General features: G+C 51.4%; 5 protein-coding genes across 5 annotated transcripts; 3 read left to right on the top strand and 2 right to left on the bottom strand.

Annotated features, from left to right (window-relative positions):
* Nucleotides 1-51: 51 nt before the first annotated feature.
* On the bottom strand, nucleotides 52-1,691 carry mpkA (mitogen-activated serine/threonine-protein kinase SLT2; the record flags this gene model as incomplete). The annotated part of the gene is made up of 5 exons (XM_057079637.1): nucleotides 52-686; nucleotides 809-1,123; nucleotides 1,195-1,261; nucleotides 1,328-1,460; nucleotides 1,579-1,691. 5 exons carry the CDS (start codon nucleotides 1,689-1,691, stop codon nucleotides 52-54), a joined length of 1,263 nt encoding a protein of 420 aa, XP_056932307.1.
* A 1,861-nt stretch (nucleotides 1,692-3,552) lies between these two features.
* On the bottom strand, nucleotides 3,553-6,014 carry N7462_007918 (threonine--tRNA ligase THS1; the record flags this gene model as incomplete). The annotated part of the gene is made up of 5 exons (XM_057079636.1): nucleotides 3,553-4,113; nucleotides 4,169-4,471; nucleotides 4,546-5,088; nucleotides 5,151-5,415; nucleotides 5,470-6,014. 5 exons carry the CDS (start codon nucleotides 6,012-6,014, stop codon nucleotides 3,553-3,555), a joined length of 2,217 nt encoding a protein of 738 aa, XP_056932306.1.
* Nucleotides 6,015-6,488: 474 nt separating this feature from the next.
* On the top strand, nucleotides 6,489-7,123 carry N7462_007917 (H/ACA ribonucleoprotein complex subunit GAR1/NAF1; the record flags this gene model as incomplete). The annotated part of the gene is made up of 3 exons (XM_057079635.1): nucleotides 6,489-6,587; nucleotides 6,657-6,764; nucleotides 6,875-7,123. The coding sequence occupies 3 exons, from the start codon at nucleotides 6,489-6,491 to the stop codon at nucleotides 7,121-7,123; spliced, it is 456 nt and encodes a 151-aa protein (XP_056932305.1).
* Nucleotides 7,124-7,624: 501 nt separating this feature from the next.
* On the top strand, nucleotides 7,625-8,689 carry N7462_007916 (CDP-diacylglycerol-serine O-phosphatidyltransferase; the record flags this gene model as incomplete). The annotated part of the gene is made up of 5 exons (XM_057079634.1): nucleotides 7,625-7,694; nucleotides 7,752-7,809; nucleotides 7,884-7,921; nucleotides 8,054-8,235; nucleotides 8,321-8,689. 5 exons carry the CDS (start codon nucleotides 7,625-7,627, stop codon nucleotides 8,687-8,689), a joined length of 717 nt encoding a protein of 238 aa, XP_056932304.1.
* A 5,269-nt stretch (nucleotides 8,690-13,958) lies between these two features.
* N7462_007915 (uncharacterized protein) lies at nucleotides 13,959-14,915 on the top strand (the record flags this gene model as incomplete). The annotated part of the gene is made up of 3 exons (XM_057079633.1): nucleotides 13,959-14,292; nucleotides 14,359-14,837; nucleotides 14,892-14,915. 3 exons carry the CDS (start codon nucleotides 13,959-13,961, stop codon nucleotides 14,913-14,915), a joined length of 837 nt encoding a protein of 278 aa, XP_056932303.1.
* Nucleotides 14,916-16,252: the final 1,337 nt, after the last annotated feature.

Genomic DNA, 16,252 nt, shown 5'->3' with positions numbered 1-16,252 from the left:
ATCAAAGGTCCGCAAACGGGGAAGAGTTAGGTTGTGAGAGACAGCAGAAAATCAGTGATGTGCGTCCATGCCGCGCTGCAGCGAGGACTCCAGGTCATTCGGCAGCCCGCCGCCGACAGTCGCCTCCTGGGGCTTAGGCTCTTCCGTCTTCCAGGGGCCCTGTTGATTTTCGGGGATGGGGATATTGGTCTGCTGGGCCATCTGCTGCTGCTGGGTAGCGTGGGCCTGCGATTGTTGGCGGACAAGGGCGCGGAAGCGAATCACCTCGTCCAAGATCATCTTACGCATCTCTTGAACATCGTCAACGACCTCGAAATGGAAGTCGAAAGTGGTCGGGCAGGTCGGTTCATCAGAGGCATCGTGCCAGATGTGCAGATAAGGGTGCTCCAGGGCCTCCTCGACGGAAATACGGGCTGACGGGTCAAATGCCAGCATGCGATCCAGCAGATCCAACGCGTCGGGGTTGGCGTTGGGGAACAGCCGCTGGAAGGGAACCTTGGGCATGAACGGCAGGTTGCGCACATACTCCTGGGCGCGGGGTGACCCAATGCGGGCTAGGGTCTCCTCGTTCGGAGTACCCAGGTAGTGCAGAATCTGGTTCAGCTGGTCGACATAGTCACGGCCCTTGAAGAAGGGACGACCACCGAGCAGCTCGGCAAGAATACAGCCGACGGACCACACATCAACTATGGAGAAACAAGGGTGGACATGTTAGTCTTTGCTGGTCTTTGCTGTTGAAGAGAGTCTTGGCACCCAGCCAATCTCCGGCCGTCTATTACAAGAGAGGGGTTGTTGGGTTGGAACATACTAGCTTTAGTATAGCTCTGGAAGCTCAACATGATTTCGGGCGCGCGGTACCACCTGGTAGCCACATACTCCGTCATGTAACCGGCATTCTCCTCGGGGTCGATCGAGAACCCACGGGCCAGACCGAAGTCGCAAATCTTGAGCTCGCAGTCGGCGTTGACCAGCAAGTTGCCGGGCTTCAGATCACGGTGCAGCACGTTGGCTGAGTGGATGTACTTCAGACCGCACAGGATCTGGTAGATAAAGGACTGGAAATGCGCGTCGGTCAAGGGCTGGCCCGATCGGATAATCGCCGCCAGATCACACTCCATCAACTCTGCCACGGATGTTAGAAGCCAACCAACCACCACCGTATCCACTCCTCGCACGGAAAGGACAGCGACGTACCCTCATAGAGATAGGTTTCGTTGAAGTTATCCGGTCGGGGAATATCCATATCGTACAGGCAGGTAATCTAGATCGCGTCGCGGGTCAGTGGCGGGACGCAAGGCCGCTGGTGGGCGGGGGAGGGGTAGGGTACATTGCGATGGCCGCGGAAGTGCTGGAGCAGCTTGATCTCTCGTAGGGCGCGCTTGGCGAGAATCTTCTTGCTGAACACATTGGTGACCTTCTTCACGGCGACGCCTTCGCCGGTCTGGACGTTGGTTGCGGCGCTAAAGAAGAAAAAGCCATCAGGTTAGTTCCGCGCGATCAGTCCAGTCGATCAGGTCGATCCATCACCAGGGGGCAGCAGGCATCGCCTTCTCTTCATTCAGAATGAGAAAAACCTACCACACGATACCGTAGGCACCTTGACCCAGCTCCTTGGTGACATTGTACTGCTCATTCACGATGAAGTCCTGGTTGAAGACCTTGAAGACCTTGCGACCCTGCAGATCAGCCATGACGGGCGGGCTAGTTGGTCACAGGGACAAAGAAAGGGCCGGGAGGGGAGAAGGACAGGAGAAGAGAAAGGAGAGCAGAGGGTGAAGAGAGAGAAGGCACAGAACGAAGGCGAGGAAGAGGGCGATCTTCCACAATTGAGAAAAGGGGAAAGCGTCGAGTCGAGTGTGATGGGAAAGCAGAGCCCCGCAGTCCCCGCGGGTGATCGGAGCGTCGGTTCTAATGAGGCCACGCAACAAGCGCCAAACAGGGGTCAAGTCTCAAAGAAATTCACGAAATGTGCTAAATCCAAAATTCAAAAGAGAAACAATAGACAGAAGTGGGGAGGGACGGAGAAAGCGTGAGAGAAAGCAGACAAGTCTAGAAAAGATGAAAGAGGTCGACAAAGTAAGCTGGACGAGCTGAGCAGCTGAAAAAGATGAAACGACACTTGCAGAGCGTGACTGCGCGAGCTTGGGGATTGGGACGGGCCAAAGGGCGCTGGGCCAGCCACACCCAAGACCGCCCACAGAACCCCCAACGGGACCCAAACAAGCCCCAGGAACTCAAACAATCCGCCCAAGACCCGCAAAGGATCTCAAAGAGACCCCAAATGACCAACTCCGGCGCGTTGGCGGCTGAGTGGTTCAGTGGTTGTGGTGGAGCCACATGTCGATCCAGCGCCCAGCCCTATCGGAGCCCCGTCAGCCCGTCAGAAAGAAGGCTGCAGACGAAGCAAATGGGTGGACTTGTGCAAACATGCATTCACTAGAATATTGATTGATAGAGTGTATGTGTCGGTCAGCCTTGGTATATTCATCGCTATCTTTATCTCCATCCTTTCTCTCTCTCTCAACCCATGTACATTTACTTAAAGTGATGGAAGAAATGAACTCCTCCAATGCTCGCAGTCGTTTCTCCAGATTCAGATTTCCAAAAAGAAAAGAAACAATAGTAGAACAAGAAAGAAGAGGGAAATAAAAAGCTCTGGCTGATTCTGGCCAGGCCATCTGTTCAGTAAGGAGCTTACCGAAGTTGATCAACAGCTTCACCATTAGGGCTAATCTCTTCCTCAGAAGCAAGTGAGCTCCAATCACCCTATTCAGATGGGGAAGTACTTTGCATCGAGGATACCAACTATTACAGACAATAAACTACTCAATGAGCCAGACTACTGCCAGTCCCTTGGCAAGAGAATCAAAATGACGAGAAGAGATACGAGGCTATAAGGGCAACTATCCAGGTGACCCTGCGAAGGAATGCAGCAGCTTTTGACAAAACCACCAGCTGAGGACCACTGGGAAAACAAAGGACGGTACATGTCCTCGGTTGTATATAGGCATTATTCTATTGTTTTATTCATCCCTGAACGAATCTCGAAGCTCTCTATAGTTTCATATGCTCAAATAGAGAAAGTTCTCGCCATATGCAGTCACATTGCGATAAAGACGTCTTAAGCCATCTATGTCAGATGAGAAAGATTAGGTTCGATGCGTGTAGGCTCCAGACTTTGAAAGAGTGCATTCGATGGCGAATACTGTGATCCGAGCGAGGAAGAAACACAGGAAGGAATGCTGCACCAGCAGTTTCCTACACTACTTTTTTTGCTCACTCAAGTCTCGGCCAATCAGATCATGTAATCTGACTAGCCCTAATCTATCGTAACATCATTAAATGCAGTCAGTCTAAATAGGTTACATGGAGAGTTCGCTTGAAGGAGCTCGCGTTCCCTACCGAACCCAGGCCCCAATTCTTCTACTAAAATAGATATGGATAAGATGCGTTTAGTGAAATCCGTTGGATATCCGCATGTACTTCATTTCGCTTTTCTTTCATAAATCGGTGACACTTCATCTCATCTTGGTCATTTCACCCTTTACGCCCTTACAGAGCGTTCTCCAGTCGGCGCTCTTTACGGAGCGCCCTGAGCGATGCTCGGACCTCCTCAAGCGGCACCATCACACCCAGCTTTTGGCTGGCAGGATCATCACGGTTCCGGACATTCACGCTGCGGGCGTCCCGCTCGCTGGCACCCACGACAAAGATGAAATTAAATTGTGCCAGCTGACCAGTTCGGATCTTCTTTTGCATGGTATTGCCGCTAGTGTCAACTTCAACGTTCAGCTTGTCACCGCGCAGGATCTCCTGCAGCTCCAGGGCGTATTCATTCAGGTCGGGCATGACGGGCACGATCAAGATCTGGCGCGGGCTAATCCAGAAAGGCCATTTGCCACCAAAGTGCTCGATCAGAATACCCAGGAAACGCTCGAAGCTGCCAATGATGGCACGGTGAATGACAACCGGGCGGGCACGACCAGGACCCAGTTCCGCGGACTTGGTCTCCTCGCCCTCCTTGGTCTCCTTGGTCTCCTCGGCCTTTCCGGTCTTCTCGTGGCTCATGTACTCAAGATTGAAGTTGACTGGTGCTTGGTAGTCGAGTTGGATCTTCGCAGAGCATTAGTCGCGTGGTCATCAAAGAATAGGCCATCTATATACTTACGGTTGCAGTCTGCCATCGGCGCTTCAAGGAATCCGATAGGCTGATATCAATCTTCGGGCCATAAAAGGCACCATCACCCTCATCGATGGTCCAATCATTGCCCTTGAAATTGGTCAAGGCCTTCTTGAGCTGGTCCTCGGCGTAGTCCCAGGTCTCCAACTGTCCCATGTATTTCTCGGGTCGAGTGGAGAGCTTGAGTTCAAAAGTAAAGCCGAACAGGCCATAGATGGACTGCAAGAAATCGAACAGACCCTCGACTTCAGACATGATCTGATCCTGGGTGCAGAAAATATGGGTATCATCCTGCGTTGGTCTTGTCAGAAACCAGCTCATTCCAGCCACGTCTTGCGGCAGGGTTCGATGTTAGAGGGGCTCACCTGTTGGAATTTTCTCACACGAGTAAGTCCACTCAAGGCACCGGAGGCCTCGTTACGGTGCAGGACACCAAAGTCTGCAATGCGCATGGGCAGCTCGCGATAACTGCGCTCACGATGGCCGAACAGGATGAAGTGACCGGGGCAGTTCATTGGTTTGAGAGCCCACTGACGCTTCTCAACGTCCAGCTTGAACATGTCATCCGAATAGTGCTGCCAATGACCGGAGGTCTTCCAGAGGCTAACATCATACATGTTCGGGGTCTGAACCTCCTGGTAGCCTCGCTTGCGGTACTCAGTTCGTAGTAATTTTTGAACGGCATTGAAAATCTTGGTTCCATTGGGCAGTAGGAACGGAGATCCTGGAGAGACCTCCGAGAAATGGAATAATTGTTGTTCCTTTCCTAGCCGAAGATGAGAGCGCTTCTCAGCCTCTTCGAGGAATTTCAAGTGTTCAGCCATGGACTTCTTGTCAGGGAAAGCCACGCCTCGAATTCGTTGCAGAGAGTCGTTGGACTGGTCACCAAGGAAATATGCAGAGGAGTTCTAAGAGAGTCAGTACACCAATTGGGCTCCACTCCCGTTACATGAGTAGGTCGCTTGCTCACCTGGAGCAGTTTAAAAGCCTTGATCTTGCTAGTGTTTGTGATGTGCGGCCCACGGCAGAGGTCGACTAGGGTTCCGCACCGATACACAGTGCTCTTCTCGCCAGTAACCAGCTTCTCGATATAGTGCAATTTGTACTTGCTGTAGGAGAACATCTTTCTAAGGTTCTCCTTGGTCACCTCCAAGCGGTCGAAGTTCTGCTTCTCCTTGAAAACCTTTGCAGCCCTGCTCTCAAGCGACTTCCAGTCGGATTCGTGAACAACACCTCTATACATTGGATTCATTAGCGCTTGAACCATACCACAAGAGAATGTAACATACCCGCCAGGAATAGCCATGTCGTAGAAAAAACCTTGAGGGGTTGGGGGACCGTGGGACAGCAGACATCCATATTCGCATTCGCAGGCTTCACCAAGAGCGTGGGCACTAGAGTGCCAGAACACTTCCCGAGCCTCCGTGTTGGTGAAGGGCAGCAGGACAACAGCGCAGTCAGCCTCAAGGGGACGGCTCAGATCCCAGAGCTCTCCGTTGACCTTTGCGATAAAACAATTGGAGCTGATATCCTTGGGCACATCGCGCAAGAGAGAGCCTGGTGTAGTTTCGAAGGCCTTAGCGGGGACTGGGGAGGGGTTGCCGTCGCCGATGTCGAGGGTAACGTTGATCTCGGGGTGAGCACGGGTCTTGATATCCTCGAGGTGCTGTTGCCAGAGCTCCTCAAAGAGATTGTTGCGCTCGATCAACCAGTCGGGGAGGGGTTCGCTAGGAGGGGCCTTTTTGGCATCCTTCTGCGGGGCAGCGGCTTCAGGATTGCCCTGAGCTTCGGCGGCAGGACGGACAGGAAGGTCCTTGGGGGCTTCAGAAGCCATTATGAAGATCTCTGGGGCAGTGACAGAGAAATTGACCGAGGAGAAAAAAGAGGGGATCCAGATTGGATGAATCTACTCCGCGTCAGAAGGAAATTGACTCACAGTGAGGGACGGGCGGTAAGTCATGTGACAGCAAACTGCCCTGGCTAGCGACGCTTTACCGCATGAAGTTTCCACCACTCGAAAACTTCTTCGCCCAAGGTCAACCCCCAACCGCAACAACTTCAACATGTCTTTCCGTGGACGTGGTTCCGCTACCGGTGCAAACCGGGGTGGCTTCGGCAGCCGTGGTGGTATGCGCTCTCTTTACTCTGCGCGACGATGTGAGGAACGTACCGAAAGAAGCTAACGAAATTTTTTTTATCTAGGCCGCGGAGGCTTCCAGCCCTCTTTCGGTCCCCCGGCGCAGGTTTTCGGTATTTATCACTTGCATTGAGGATTTTGCGAATGCGATACTGATATTTTTCGGTAGAGATGGGAACTGTCATGCACGCCTGTGAGGGTGAGATGGTCTGCGAGTCGGTCAACCCGAAGATCCCCTACTTCAACGCCCCGATCTACCTGGAGAACAAGGTATGCCAAACGCCAATACTACCTTACATCAATCAACCGCACGGTACGCAGAGCTAATTGAAACAATAGACTCCTATTGGCAAGGTCGATGAGGTTTTGGGTCCAATCAACCAGGTCTACTTCACCATCAAGCCTCAGGACGGCATTGTCGCTACCTCGTTCAAGCAAGGCGATAAGGTTTACATCGGCGGAGACAAGCTCCTCCCCCTTGAGAAGTATGCTCTTTCTCTGTGTTCCATCGATGCGCAAATGGAAGCTAACAGATGGACTATAGGTTCCTTCCCAAGCCCAAGCCTGCCCCAGGTGCTGCCAAGCCCAAGCGTGCCGGTGGTGCCCGTGGTGGCCGCGGTGGTGCTCCCCGTGGCCGCGGTGGCTTCGGTGCTCGCGGCGGTGCTCCCCGTGGCCGTGGTGGCTTCGGTGGCCGCGGTGGTGGTGGTTTCGGTGGCCGTGGCGGCGGTGGTGGTCGCGGCGGATTCTCCCGTGGTGGTGGCCGTGGTGGCCCCCGCGGCGGCGGTGGCTTCCGTGGTAGCCGGTAAACATGTTACTGGCTGAACAAGTTTTCTTCTTACGGCGTTTGGGGGATTCGGGAGCTTTTTGCAGGAATACTTCTTCCTTTTCTTGTGTATCCTGACACAATTGCTGCTTCTCTGGCTGCAGAGACTGTAGAATATATCCAGTCACACAAAAATCATCTGATTCTCTTGTTCTATTTCGAAAGATTCCAAGCTCGTAGCTCCTTTAGATATCAAATGTTATGGGGGTTATTGGCCATCCCTCTTTGTAGCGGAATATCTGCATTTCCCGTGGCTTTTTCATGGTGGCTGGTGTCACGTGTGGCGCCAACTGCACCGCCTCCCGGGTTCTGCACTTAGCACTTTCGGGAATGACGTTGACCGCTCTGTGAATCTGTGCGTCCGTCAACACTCGAAAGCCGGATTGTCTGCCCTTCTGAATTCTACAGTCCCCCTCCCTCCCCCCTGCTGCAGTCGAACCTTTGTTTCGGCAATTTGAACTTCCCACCTGAATCTACTCTGAGCATGTCTCGCAGAACTTCGACCATGGCGTCGAGCAGTTCCAACAACGGCGTGCCACCCTCCGCCGACGGAGGTCAGTTGCGATCAACCCTGCATCCCTCGTGCTTGCACGATAGCTAACACATGCCAGGCCAAGAGAAGCAGAAAATGCTCCTTTCGTCTGAAAATGGCCATTTCAGCTTAGTGAAGTCGGTTGCCTCTCTTATATACCTGTTTCCTGTTGTTGCCTGGCACTTTTGAGCATCTTCTAACACTGTCACAGAGCTCTTCATCTCGCCGACCTGGTGACCGAACTGAACGGTAAGTCTCGCACCTGTCCAAGAAATGACTCTGCTATCCCAAAATGCTAATAATATTATCGCCAGGTTTCTGTGGAGGCAAGTTGATAATTTTCAATCATGTTGTTGGAAACTCCTTCTAACCGCCCAACAGTTATGTCGGTCTTCTCGTCCATGCGCTATTGTCTCTCGGATCCCTCTGATTACAGTGCCTTGTGGGCGGCTCTCGCGTTCATGCCATTCGGCCTATTCTTTGACTTCATGGATGGCAAGATCGCGCGCTGGCGCAAGAAGTCCTCGCTCATGGGACAGGAGCTGGACTCCCTCGCGGATCTGGTATGGCGTCTCTCATGTTTCCTTTTTTTTCTGCCCTCCAAACTCTAAATTCATGGAATTGCTGACTTTTTCGTGTGCTTATAAGATTTCCTTCGGTCTTGCCCCCGCCGCGGCCGCCTTCGCTCTCGGTGTTCGAACAACTCTCGACCACTTCTTCCTGGCCTTCTTCGTTCTCTGTGGCCTCACGCGTTTGGCTCGGTTCAATGTTACCGTGGCCGTTCTCCCGAAGGATAAGAGCGGCAAGTCGAAGTACTTCGAGGGCACCCCCATCCCCACCACTCTCGCTATCGCATCTTTCATGGCCTACTGGGTCTCTCAAGGCTGGACTCACGAGAACATTCCTTTTGGTCTCATTGCCGAGGGCACTGTCTTTGAGTTCCACCCTGTGGTGCTGATGTTTGTCTTGCATGGATGCTTGATGGTCAGCAAGACCATCCATATTCCCAAACCATGAAGTCGATGTCCTACAAAGAATCCAGGCAGGCGATTTACTCTTGGCCGTAATTGCCTGGACTTGTTCTCGTTTACTTGGGCGAGTGACTCTTAAAAAAAGACCGAGAGAAACCCTGGCTGTCTATAAACAAGCCCGGAGATGATCTCAATGTACTTAATTGAGGATGATACTTTTTTTACCTCTTCCAATGGGTTTCGGTTACATAGATGAGGAAACCCTTTGTGCCATGCTTTGATCACGATGTATGAGTATGGTATAATGCTTTGAACAGCTATGCTTAGTAGGTTACATGCTACCCGGTATTCCATTCATGGGAGATTTGAGCTTTGGTATAGATCAGAGAGAAATGAGATGCCTGAGACTCGGAATGTTTCTGAATGCAGCTTCCACAAGCGAACTATACTATCCACGGCTCTGCTTGGGATGGTCTGTAAACTCTATATACTACTCGGTATCCTAATCTTGTGTTGTAGACCAGTTAAATGCGGTTTCTCAATATCGTCATGCTGATCAGTACACTTCCCGTCTTGGAAATCTTTCGAATGAAGTTCAATTGTGCGAATTGTTCCTGTCCACCGTCATATAATTCTAGAATCGCTCGCCAATCTGTACCCTGATCTACCGATTAGATTCTGACAGGGTAAGCCACAAGAGTCCAAGTCGGTACACTCGTACTATCCTAACGAACAGGAATATGTCAACAGATAACAGCTTTGCCTTATAAAAACATGACAGAAATTACAACCGGTCTCTCCGCCCCCAGATGACTGGATCTGCAGGAACTGTGGTCGACACGGACCCGAGCCCGAGCCAGCCAGCAGGACCCGAATGGCAACACCGGCAGGCCCTAACTACAAATGCATCATGTGCGATCTTTTTCTAGGCTTCTGCGACCTGCGTGGCATCGCGTTCACGAACCCACGATGCTACTGCGGCCGACCCAACAGGCGACTGATGGCGGAGTCAACACACCAGGTCCCTCGAGGCGTCCATTATGTATGTATTCGAGGAGCGTGCGATTTCTACTCGGAAGATAGAAACATCGACGGAGACCAGATCTAGGTCCCAATCAAGCTAATTGATGCTTTCATATACATTTCATACATCTAAGGTAAGGGCTACGGGCTTGCGTTAAGGATCTGATTGCTTCTGAGTGGGCCAATGATAGGCCAGAAATTACGAAAGAAATCACCAGTATATATAGCTCCGTCCTTCTCGCGTTCGTGTTGCGCTAGAAAGTCTCGGTAGTTCCCGAAATAGCATGTCGCCAGAATGAACCAGATCAAGTATGCAAAGCCCCTGGTAATGATTCAATTGTTCTGTAGCCTTGGCCTGGAAAAGCATACAAATTAACCATTACAACTCTCTTCGACGTAATTAACAATACTGTAAAACAGCAAAAAACAACTTTGATGCAAATCCCTCCGTATTTTCGAGCCCTAATATCCAGAACAACTTTCGATAGCCAGGGACCGATCATTGCGGATACTATACAGCCTGGGAAAAAAAAAGAAAAGAAAAACTAGACAAGTTCTAGACCGCAACAGTCGCCCCAATCCGAGTTAGGGAAGGGCTCTTAATGGCTCGTCGAGCGCTCCGCCCGGAAAGTCCAGAATTTCCACGGAATCCGGACCTCGTTTCGATACCGAGACACGCGTGAAAAATTGCAGAACCGGCAGATCTCCCTCAGTCAATCTTTTAAACAACCACCTCTTAGTGGTATTCATGCGATGTGTTCAAATTTGTGTTCCAGCTTGCCGCAAGGGGGGTGGGGGAGGTGTTTGTTTCTTTTGGCAGGTGGGGACTTCATCTGGGCTAGCGGACGCCACTGCTCCATAAATAACGATGTGGGTGAGTCAAGACCAGATGGCGTCTCTGTGGACGGGTCTAGACAGGTGCTGTTTGGATTTTTGAGTGGGCTTGCTTGAATGCAGCTGGATGTCTAGCAAGACTCTAGGCATCCGGCATCGTCCGGGTTCTGGCTGGGGGCGTTGTTACGGGGCTGACGGGCCCCAGATAGTTCATCAACGGTAAATACATGGTCTGTTACTACGACATAGCAGAGATGACAGGGAAGGTAATGGGTGATATCGTTGATTGACATATAGCGAGATGAAGAGGAATTAAACAATTCGATGCCCAGGGGACCCTAGTGGAGTTCGATCTGTTTTTTGGGTGAGGGACGAGATTCAAGTTGATTGTGTGTGTACTTGAATGCTCCGTGGATAAAACAGAGATGATGCATTTCTTGAGGTCGATTAAGACATCTGTCATGGTGGATTGGGTCTTCGGTATTCAGATGTAGAACATTACGAAAGGAGAAAGTCGACGCTGTAAAAGCATGCTTGCAGAGTGTGGAGCAGGATGGTAGCGGAAAATGAAGCGAGATATATATTTCTGCTATTTTGGGCATCATTACAGTACAGCGCAAGCCAACGGGAAAAAGCCACATTACCGAGCTCCATATGGAAACCAAAGGGCTTTCAGTATGGAGTATTAGCCTTCATGACTGATTCATTCTTTCATCCATTCGTTCTATACCGCCCAGTGCCTATCACAACCGAGGAAGGTAGTATCATTTGAAACCGCCATTCGATGTAAAGCAGAAGAGACTCCCTTAAGCTAGGTGTGTGGAATACCCCCGACCACTATGGACAAGCCTTGTCCCTGGCGTGTGATAGTGACAAAAGAGTGCATGAACCAAGGTGAAACACCCTTCACAGTCTTGGATAGTATCAAAGTGAGATGCCTTGCGGCTTAGGATTTTTTTTGTTGTTGAAAATATCTACTTTCAATATACCAAGATCTATCTATACCTCCGGTCTCCCCGTCCGGTACTCTGTGCTCCGTACTCCGTACTCTGTATGATAATACTCCATCGCTTTGTGAGCAGTGCCTTGTCTCAGCGGGGCCTGCAGGGTCCAATGATGTCGGACCCAGTTGGATACGTGACGATACGCGGACAGACAGCTGGCTTTCCGTGGAAGCGGTCGGTCCACTCCGGGAGTGTCCGCTGGAGAGCCGTGGTAATAATACGCCAGGAAAACACCCAGGGGAAATTGGGGAGATTTTTTGCTGACAAAAAAAAGGGGGGTCTGGTTTGTGTGCGACATGGTTGGATACAGAGCATATGCGACCGAGCCTGTGGCTCCATGTCTCGCATACACCCTGAAGAGAGAGCACTCTCCGCGGCATATCGAAATTGATCGCGACCTAATTTACTACATGTAACTACTCCCATACCCCGTACGGTATCACATCCTCCAGACCCTTGCCAAGACCTAGTGTCCGACTAGCGTTCTGTCGCCGTTGAAACCCCCAGACACGGCAGGGAAATTGGTTCCCGGCTGCTACCGGGGATTCAATTATCTGAACGAAACCAGGGTCGGGTGGCGCAGATGAAACAGACTATACCTCAGCTCTCTCAACGCAAATTCTGCACTTCCACCGATGTAGATGCGATGGTGTGTCGCCCCCGGTGCCAACCGGTGGTCAAATCTGGGAGAACCGAGAGCGATCCTGGGGTGAAACAGGTCCAAGTTGTTGCGTATACTTAGAGGGAACCCAGATATATCCTATAGTTAGGTTTACAGTATAGTTTGCTTGCGCACACCCCCCTGGTCGACAGTGTATTTACCAACATGTTCGTCATGTACTCGCTGTTGGCCGTTGGGTCTTTTTGATCCCGCAAGAAAGATGGCAGTGAACAGGATGATCAGGCGCTTCGACAGCCACTGTGGATGACCCGGATGGATGGGGTGGGCGGCCAGTGGCCAGTGGGCTAGTGCATCATGCGCCCACGCCCTATTTTTCAATGTATGATGGTGTCATATGGACCCGAGGATGCGACCAACTGTGGCAATTTTGGGGGGGGGGGGTGCGTGCAGAGGAAGCCGATCGGTTGCCGTCAGAGCGGCTACGCTGGGAGATGGTCGTGGGTGACTGGGACCTGGGACCGTTTAGGGGGCCACCACCTTCGCTTGGGCTCCATTTGGGCCGTGTTCGCGGCCAAAATGGAAGGGGATCGACTGCCAGACAGTGTTGCGTTGGGTCTCTGGGGGGTTTCCTTGGGCCACCGAGCCGGGTGCCTGATTACCTCAGCGACCCGGACTGCTGGTTGGCTGCGCGGGTGAGATTTGCAGAATGAGAAACCCGCACAGAGTGGAGACGTACCGGACCCAGCGGTAAGTTTGAAGTACACCCCTGGTACGCGGGACAGGGTATGGTTCGTCGAGGTACCTCTTCAATAAACAAAACAGACACGAAGGAACAGACCCAACAGGAAACCAGCAGGGGCTTTATTATAGACTTCACCAGACCGACAAAGCCCTACGAGGGCTCTTCATGGTCGGCTAAATCCATCTTCGAGGACTCGCCATCGACAAACGATCAGGTCCTCCCCAGAACGAGAGACCCGGGTTCTACTCTTTGTATACCCTGCGCTGATTCGTGTGTATGCGTGTATATTCTTTGTATACTCGGCAATACCGTATACCGATACCTGTACCCCGGGCTTGAGAGGAACAGGACCCCTTGACCCTGAACGAGACTAGTGAAAACAGTAAGGGTCATTTCATCTCAGGGACGAGTCCAGCACGCCGCTTTCTAGCGTGGAACCCCCCCCCCCCCCCCCCATACTCTCCCCCATTTGGTCCTCTTCGATCATCCCGACGAACCCTCCTCCTTCTCCTCTTCTCTCCCACCACACATTCGTTTATCCCGACCACCCACTCAACCCTCGTTACTTGACTTTAACCTCGACCTCGACCACGCCCTTCGCCCTCAGGTTCTCAACTCGACTGACACCGGCTCGAGAACCACCCGCCCACCCTTCCTTCACCCCTAAACAAAATCAGCGTAGGGGCGCTGTTCTCGTCTCGCGTTTCACAGGGTCACATACCCTCGTCCACTCTCGCTCACCACCTGTTGACCACTTTTTTTTTTTTTTTTAACCACATCCCTTTCGTCGTGATCCCCGGCCGCTTCGGTTCAACTCGCTCCTGCTTCGATACCTCGTTCGTTCCCGATTTGGGTCGCGCTCAAACAGAACGACCACGCTGGTGCGCTGCCACGCGATCATCATCGCCGCTGCCGATGTGGAGCTTGTGAAATTCGACTCACGACTTTCTTCGGCTCATTTACTTTTCATTAGAAGTTCCCAAGGGTTACGCCGGTCGTTCCTGGTTCTTCATCTGCTCGAAAGCGCTTCCGACTGTGTCTGACGCGATATTTCCTTCCATCCGTTTCTCTTCCCTCTCCTGATTTCACCATGTACTTCACGACTGCAACGGCCCTGACCGTCTCGAGCCTGTTGCTCGCGGCTGGCTCAGCCACCGCCGAATCCTTCCAAGTGTTGGCTCCCCGCACGGCGAGTATGACCCTCGTAGGTTGCTATAGCAGCAAGGAGGGTCTCACCAATCAAACCTCCTACACCTTCCAAAGTTCAGGATGGTGCTTGGACCGCTGTGTTGGTTATAATGCCGCTGTCTTTGCATTGACTGGCGGATCGGATTGTCTGTGTGGCGAGGAACTCCCTCCATCGTCGGATAAGGTATCCTCGGGGAAATGCAGCACAGCCTGTGACGGCTGGCCTCAAGATATGTGTATGTTGCGATGCTGCGCATTAAATGCTTCTGTGACATGGGAATTTTTGACTGATTGATACATAGGTGGTGGTGATGGATTTTATTCAATTTACACAACCGGCTTGGTGTCCAAGGTCTCGACGGTCTCAGACTCGTCCTCGACCTCGAGTGATAATTCGACCTCAACCACGACTGATTCCACGGCCGCCTCTGTCTCGACTGGCGCCGGTGGTGAGACTATTGTGGTGACCGCTGCCAGTGACAACAAAGCGGAGAACGAGTCTCAAAAGACCAAATCTAGCCATAACACAGCCGCCATTGCCGCTGGTGTCGTGGTTGGCGTGGTTGGTGTGGCCGCTCTGGCAGGTGGTGCCTGGTTCTTCTATCGCTCTAAGAAGCAAAAGGCCGAATCTGGTTTCCGGGGTACGGCCGGTGGCTATGGCCGCGACTCGCAGCCTCCATCAATGTCAGATTCCCGATTTGATGGTGATTATATGGCACAGCGCCGCCAGAGCAATGGCAGTATTGATGATGATCACGACTTTTCCCGTCGCATTCTTCAGGTGAGTAGCTTTCCCGTTTCAGTTGGGGGACATGGATTTTAACTTTATGCTTAGGTTACCAACCCCGATCGTCGTTAAGTCGAACGATTATCATCCGTCCATTTACCCATCATCGGTTCTTGAATTATTCTATTCTCCCTTGACTTCGCGTCACCGACCATTTCCAACCCTCCTCGATCTCCTCCCTACTTTATGAGAGCCTTCTGTTCCTTGGTCATATTTTCCTCGGGTTATTTTTTTTATAGCGGAGTTATGATATCCGAAAGGCATATGGCTCGATCCTATTCGGTGTCCATATTTGGTGATCTTTTTTTTTTTCTCGTTCGGCCAGGCTTTGTGGGGCGTGCGTAGCCGTGAGGGTGCACAGTCGTTGGATTCAACTCAAATTGCCTATTTTCAGCCTGCGTGATTCGAATGATCTCATCTAGATCAACATTGCAGAGACCATCCGACTCATCACTCCTGGACAGCTAACGCCGAAACCGAATTGCCCCGAGCTATGTTGAACCCCCGTGTCTCGATACGCTGTCAATTTTATTCCGGCGGAAATTTCCTTATATCTGAAAAGGTGTTGTTTGATTTCGGCCCTCTCAATTCGATGCTCTGGCGCTCCACGAGCAGACCGTTCCCTCCTTTAAAAACATGACTCATTGTCTCATTTCATTTTTCTGTTTCCCTTCCCCTGTTCACCAACTTCATGCCTTGAGCCCCTCGTCCCGTGCGAGCGGTCCGGGGCCTTCAGTGCAACTAGAGCACAAGCACATATTTTGCTCTGCGCGGACCCTGAAGTGGGCGACTGTATGTAGGGAAAGTCACATTTAGCCTGTACCTAATGCGAGAATGGATATGCACATGCACATCGATACCAGATACCCTCCAAACCAGTTTACGTGTAGTCCGTAATAGGTCTTCGGCCTAAACTAAATGGAGCCGTTTCATAGAAACTTCATCCCCTTGAAAACTTGTCGACTGTAAAGAGTCCGGTTTATCCTCGTTGGAAATTATTTGCATTCATTTTAGTGAACATTCCATTGCTACTCAGTAGAAAGAACTTAGTCAGAGCAAGGCGCCTCATTACAAATGGACACCTGATGTACTATCGCCATTATTTGCTATTTCTTGAGCAATTTTGGGAGCAGGGCCAACCTTGAGTTTCAAGCGAAGTTCGTTGTTGCAAAACTGGGTGATGTATGTGACATCGGAATACCCACTGGCGGAACTGACTATTTATGTTTCCAACGAACTGGTCACATAATTCAGTAGATGGGATTGTATCAACTCCATCAAAGACGAGCTGTTGAAATCTCTTCATTCTAATTTCGATATGCATAGTTAGACATTCCCATTGATGGATCGATCAATTCAGGACAGATACCCTTCTGGATCTTTGATGAGTACATTCAGTTCATCCGTTC

This window comes from Penicillium macrosclerotiorum, assembly GCF_028827735.1.
Source record: "Penicillium macrosclerotiorum strain IBT 26536 chromosome Unknown utg000007l_segment0_segment0, whole genome shotgun sequence".
NCBI classification, from domain to species: Eukaryota; Fungi; Ascomycota; class Eurotiomycetes; order Eurotiales; family Aspergillaceae; genus Penicillium; species Penicillium macrosclerotiorum.
Note: the sequence above shows the minus strand (reverse complement) of the source record. Positions and strands in the feature narration are given on the sequence as shown.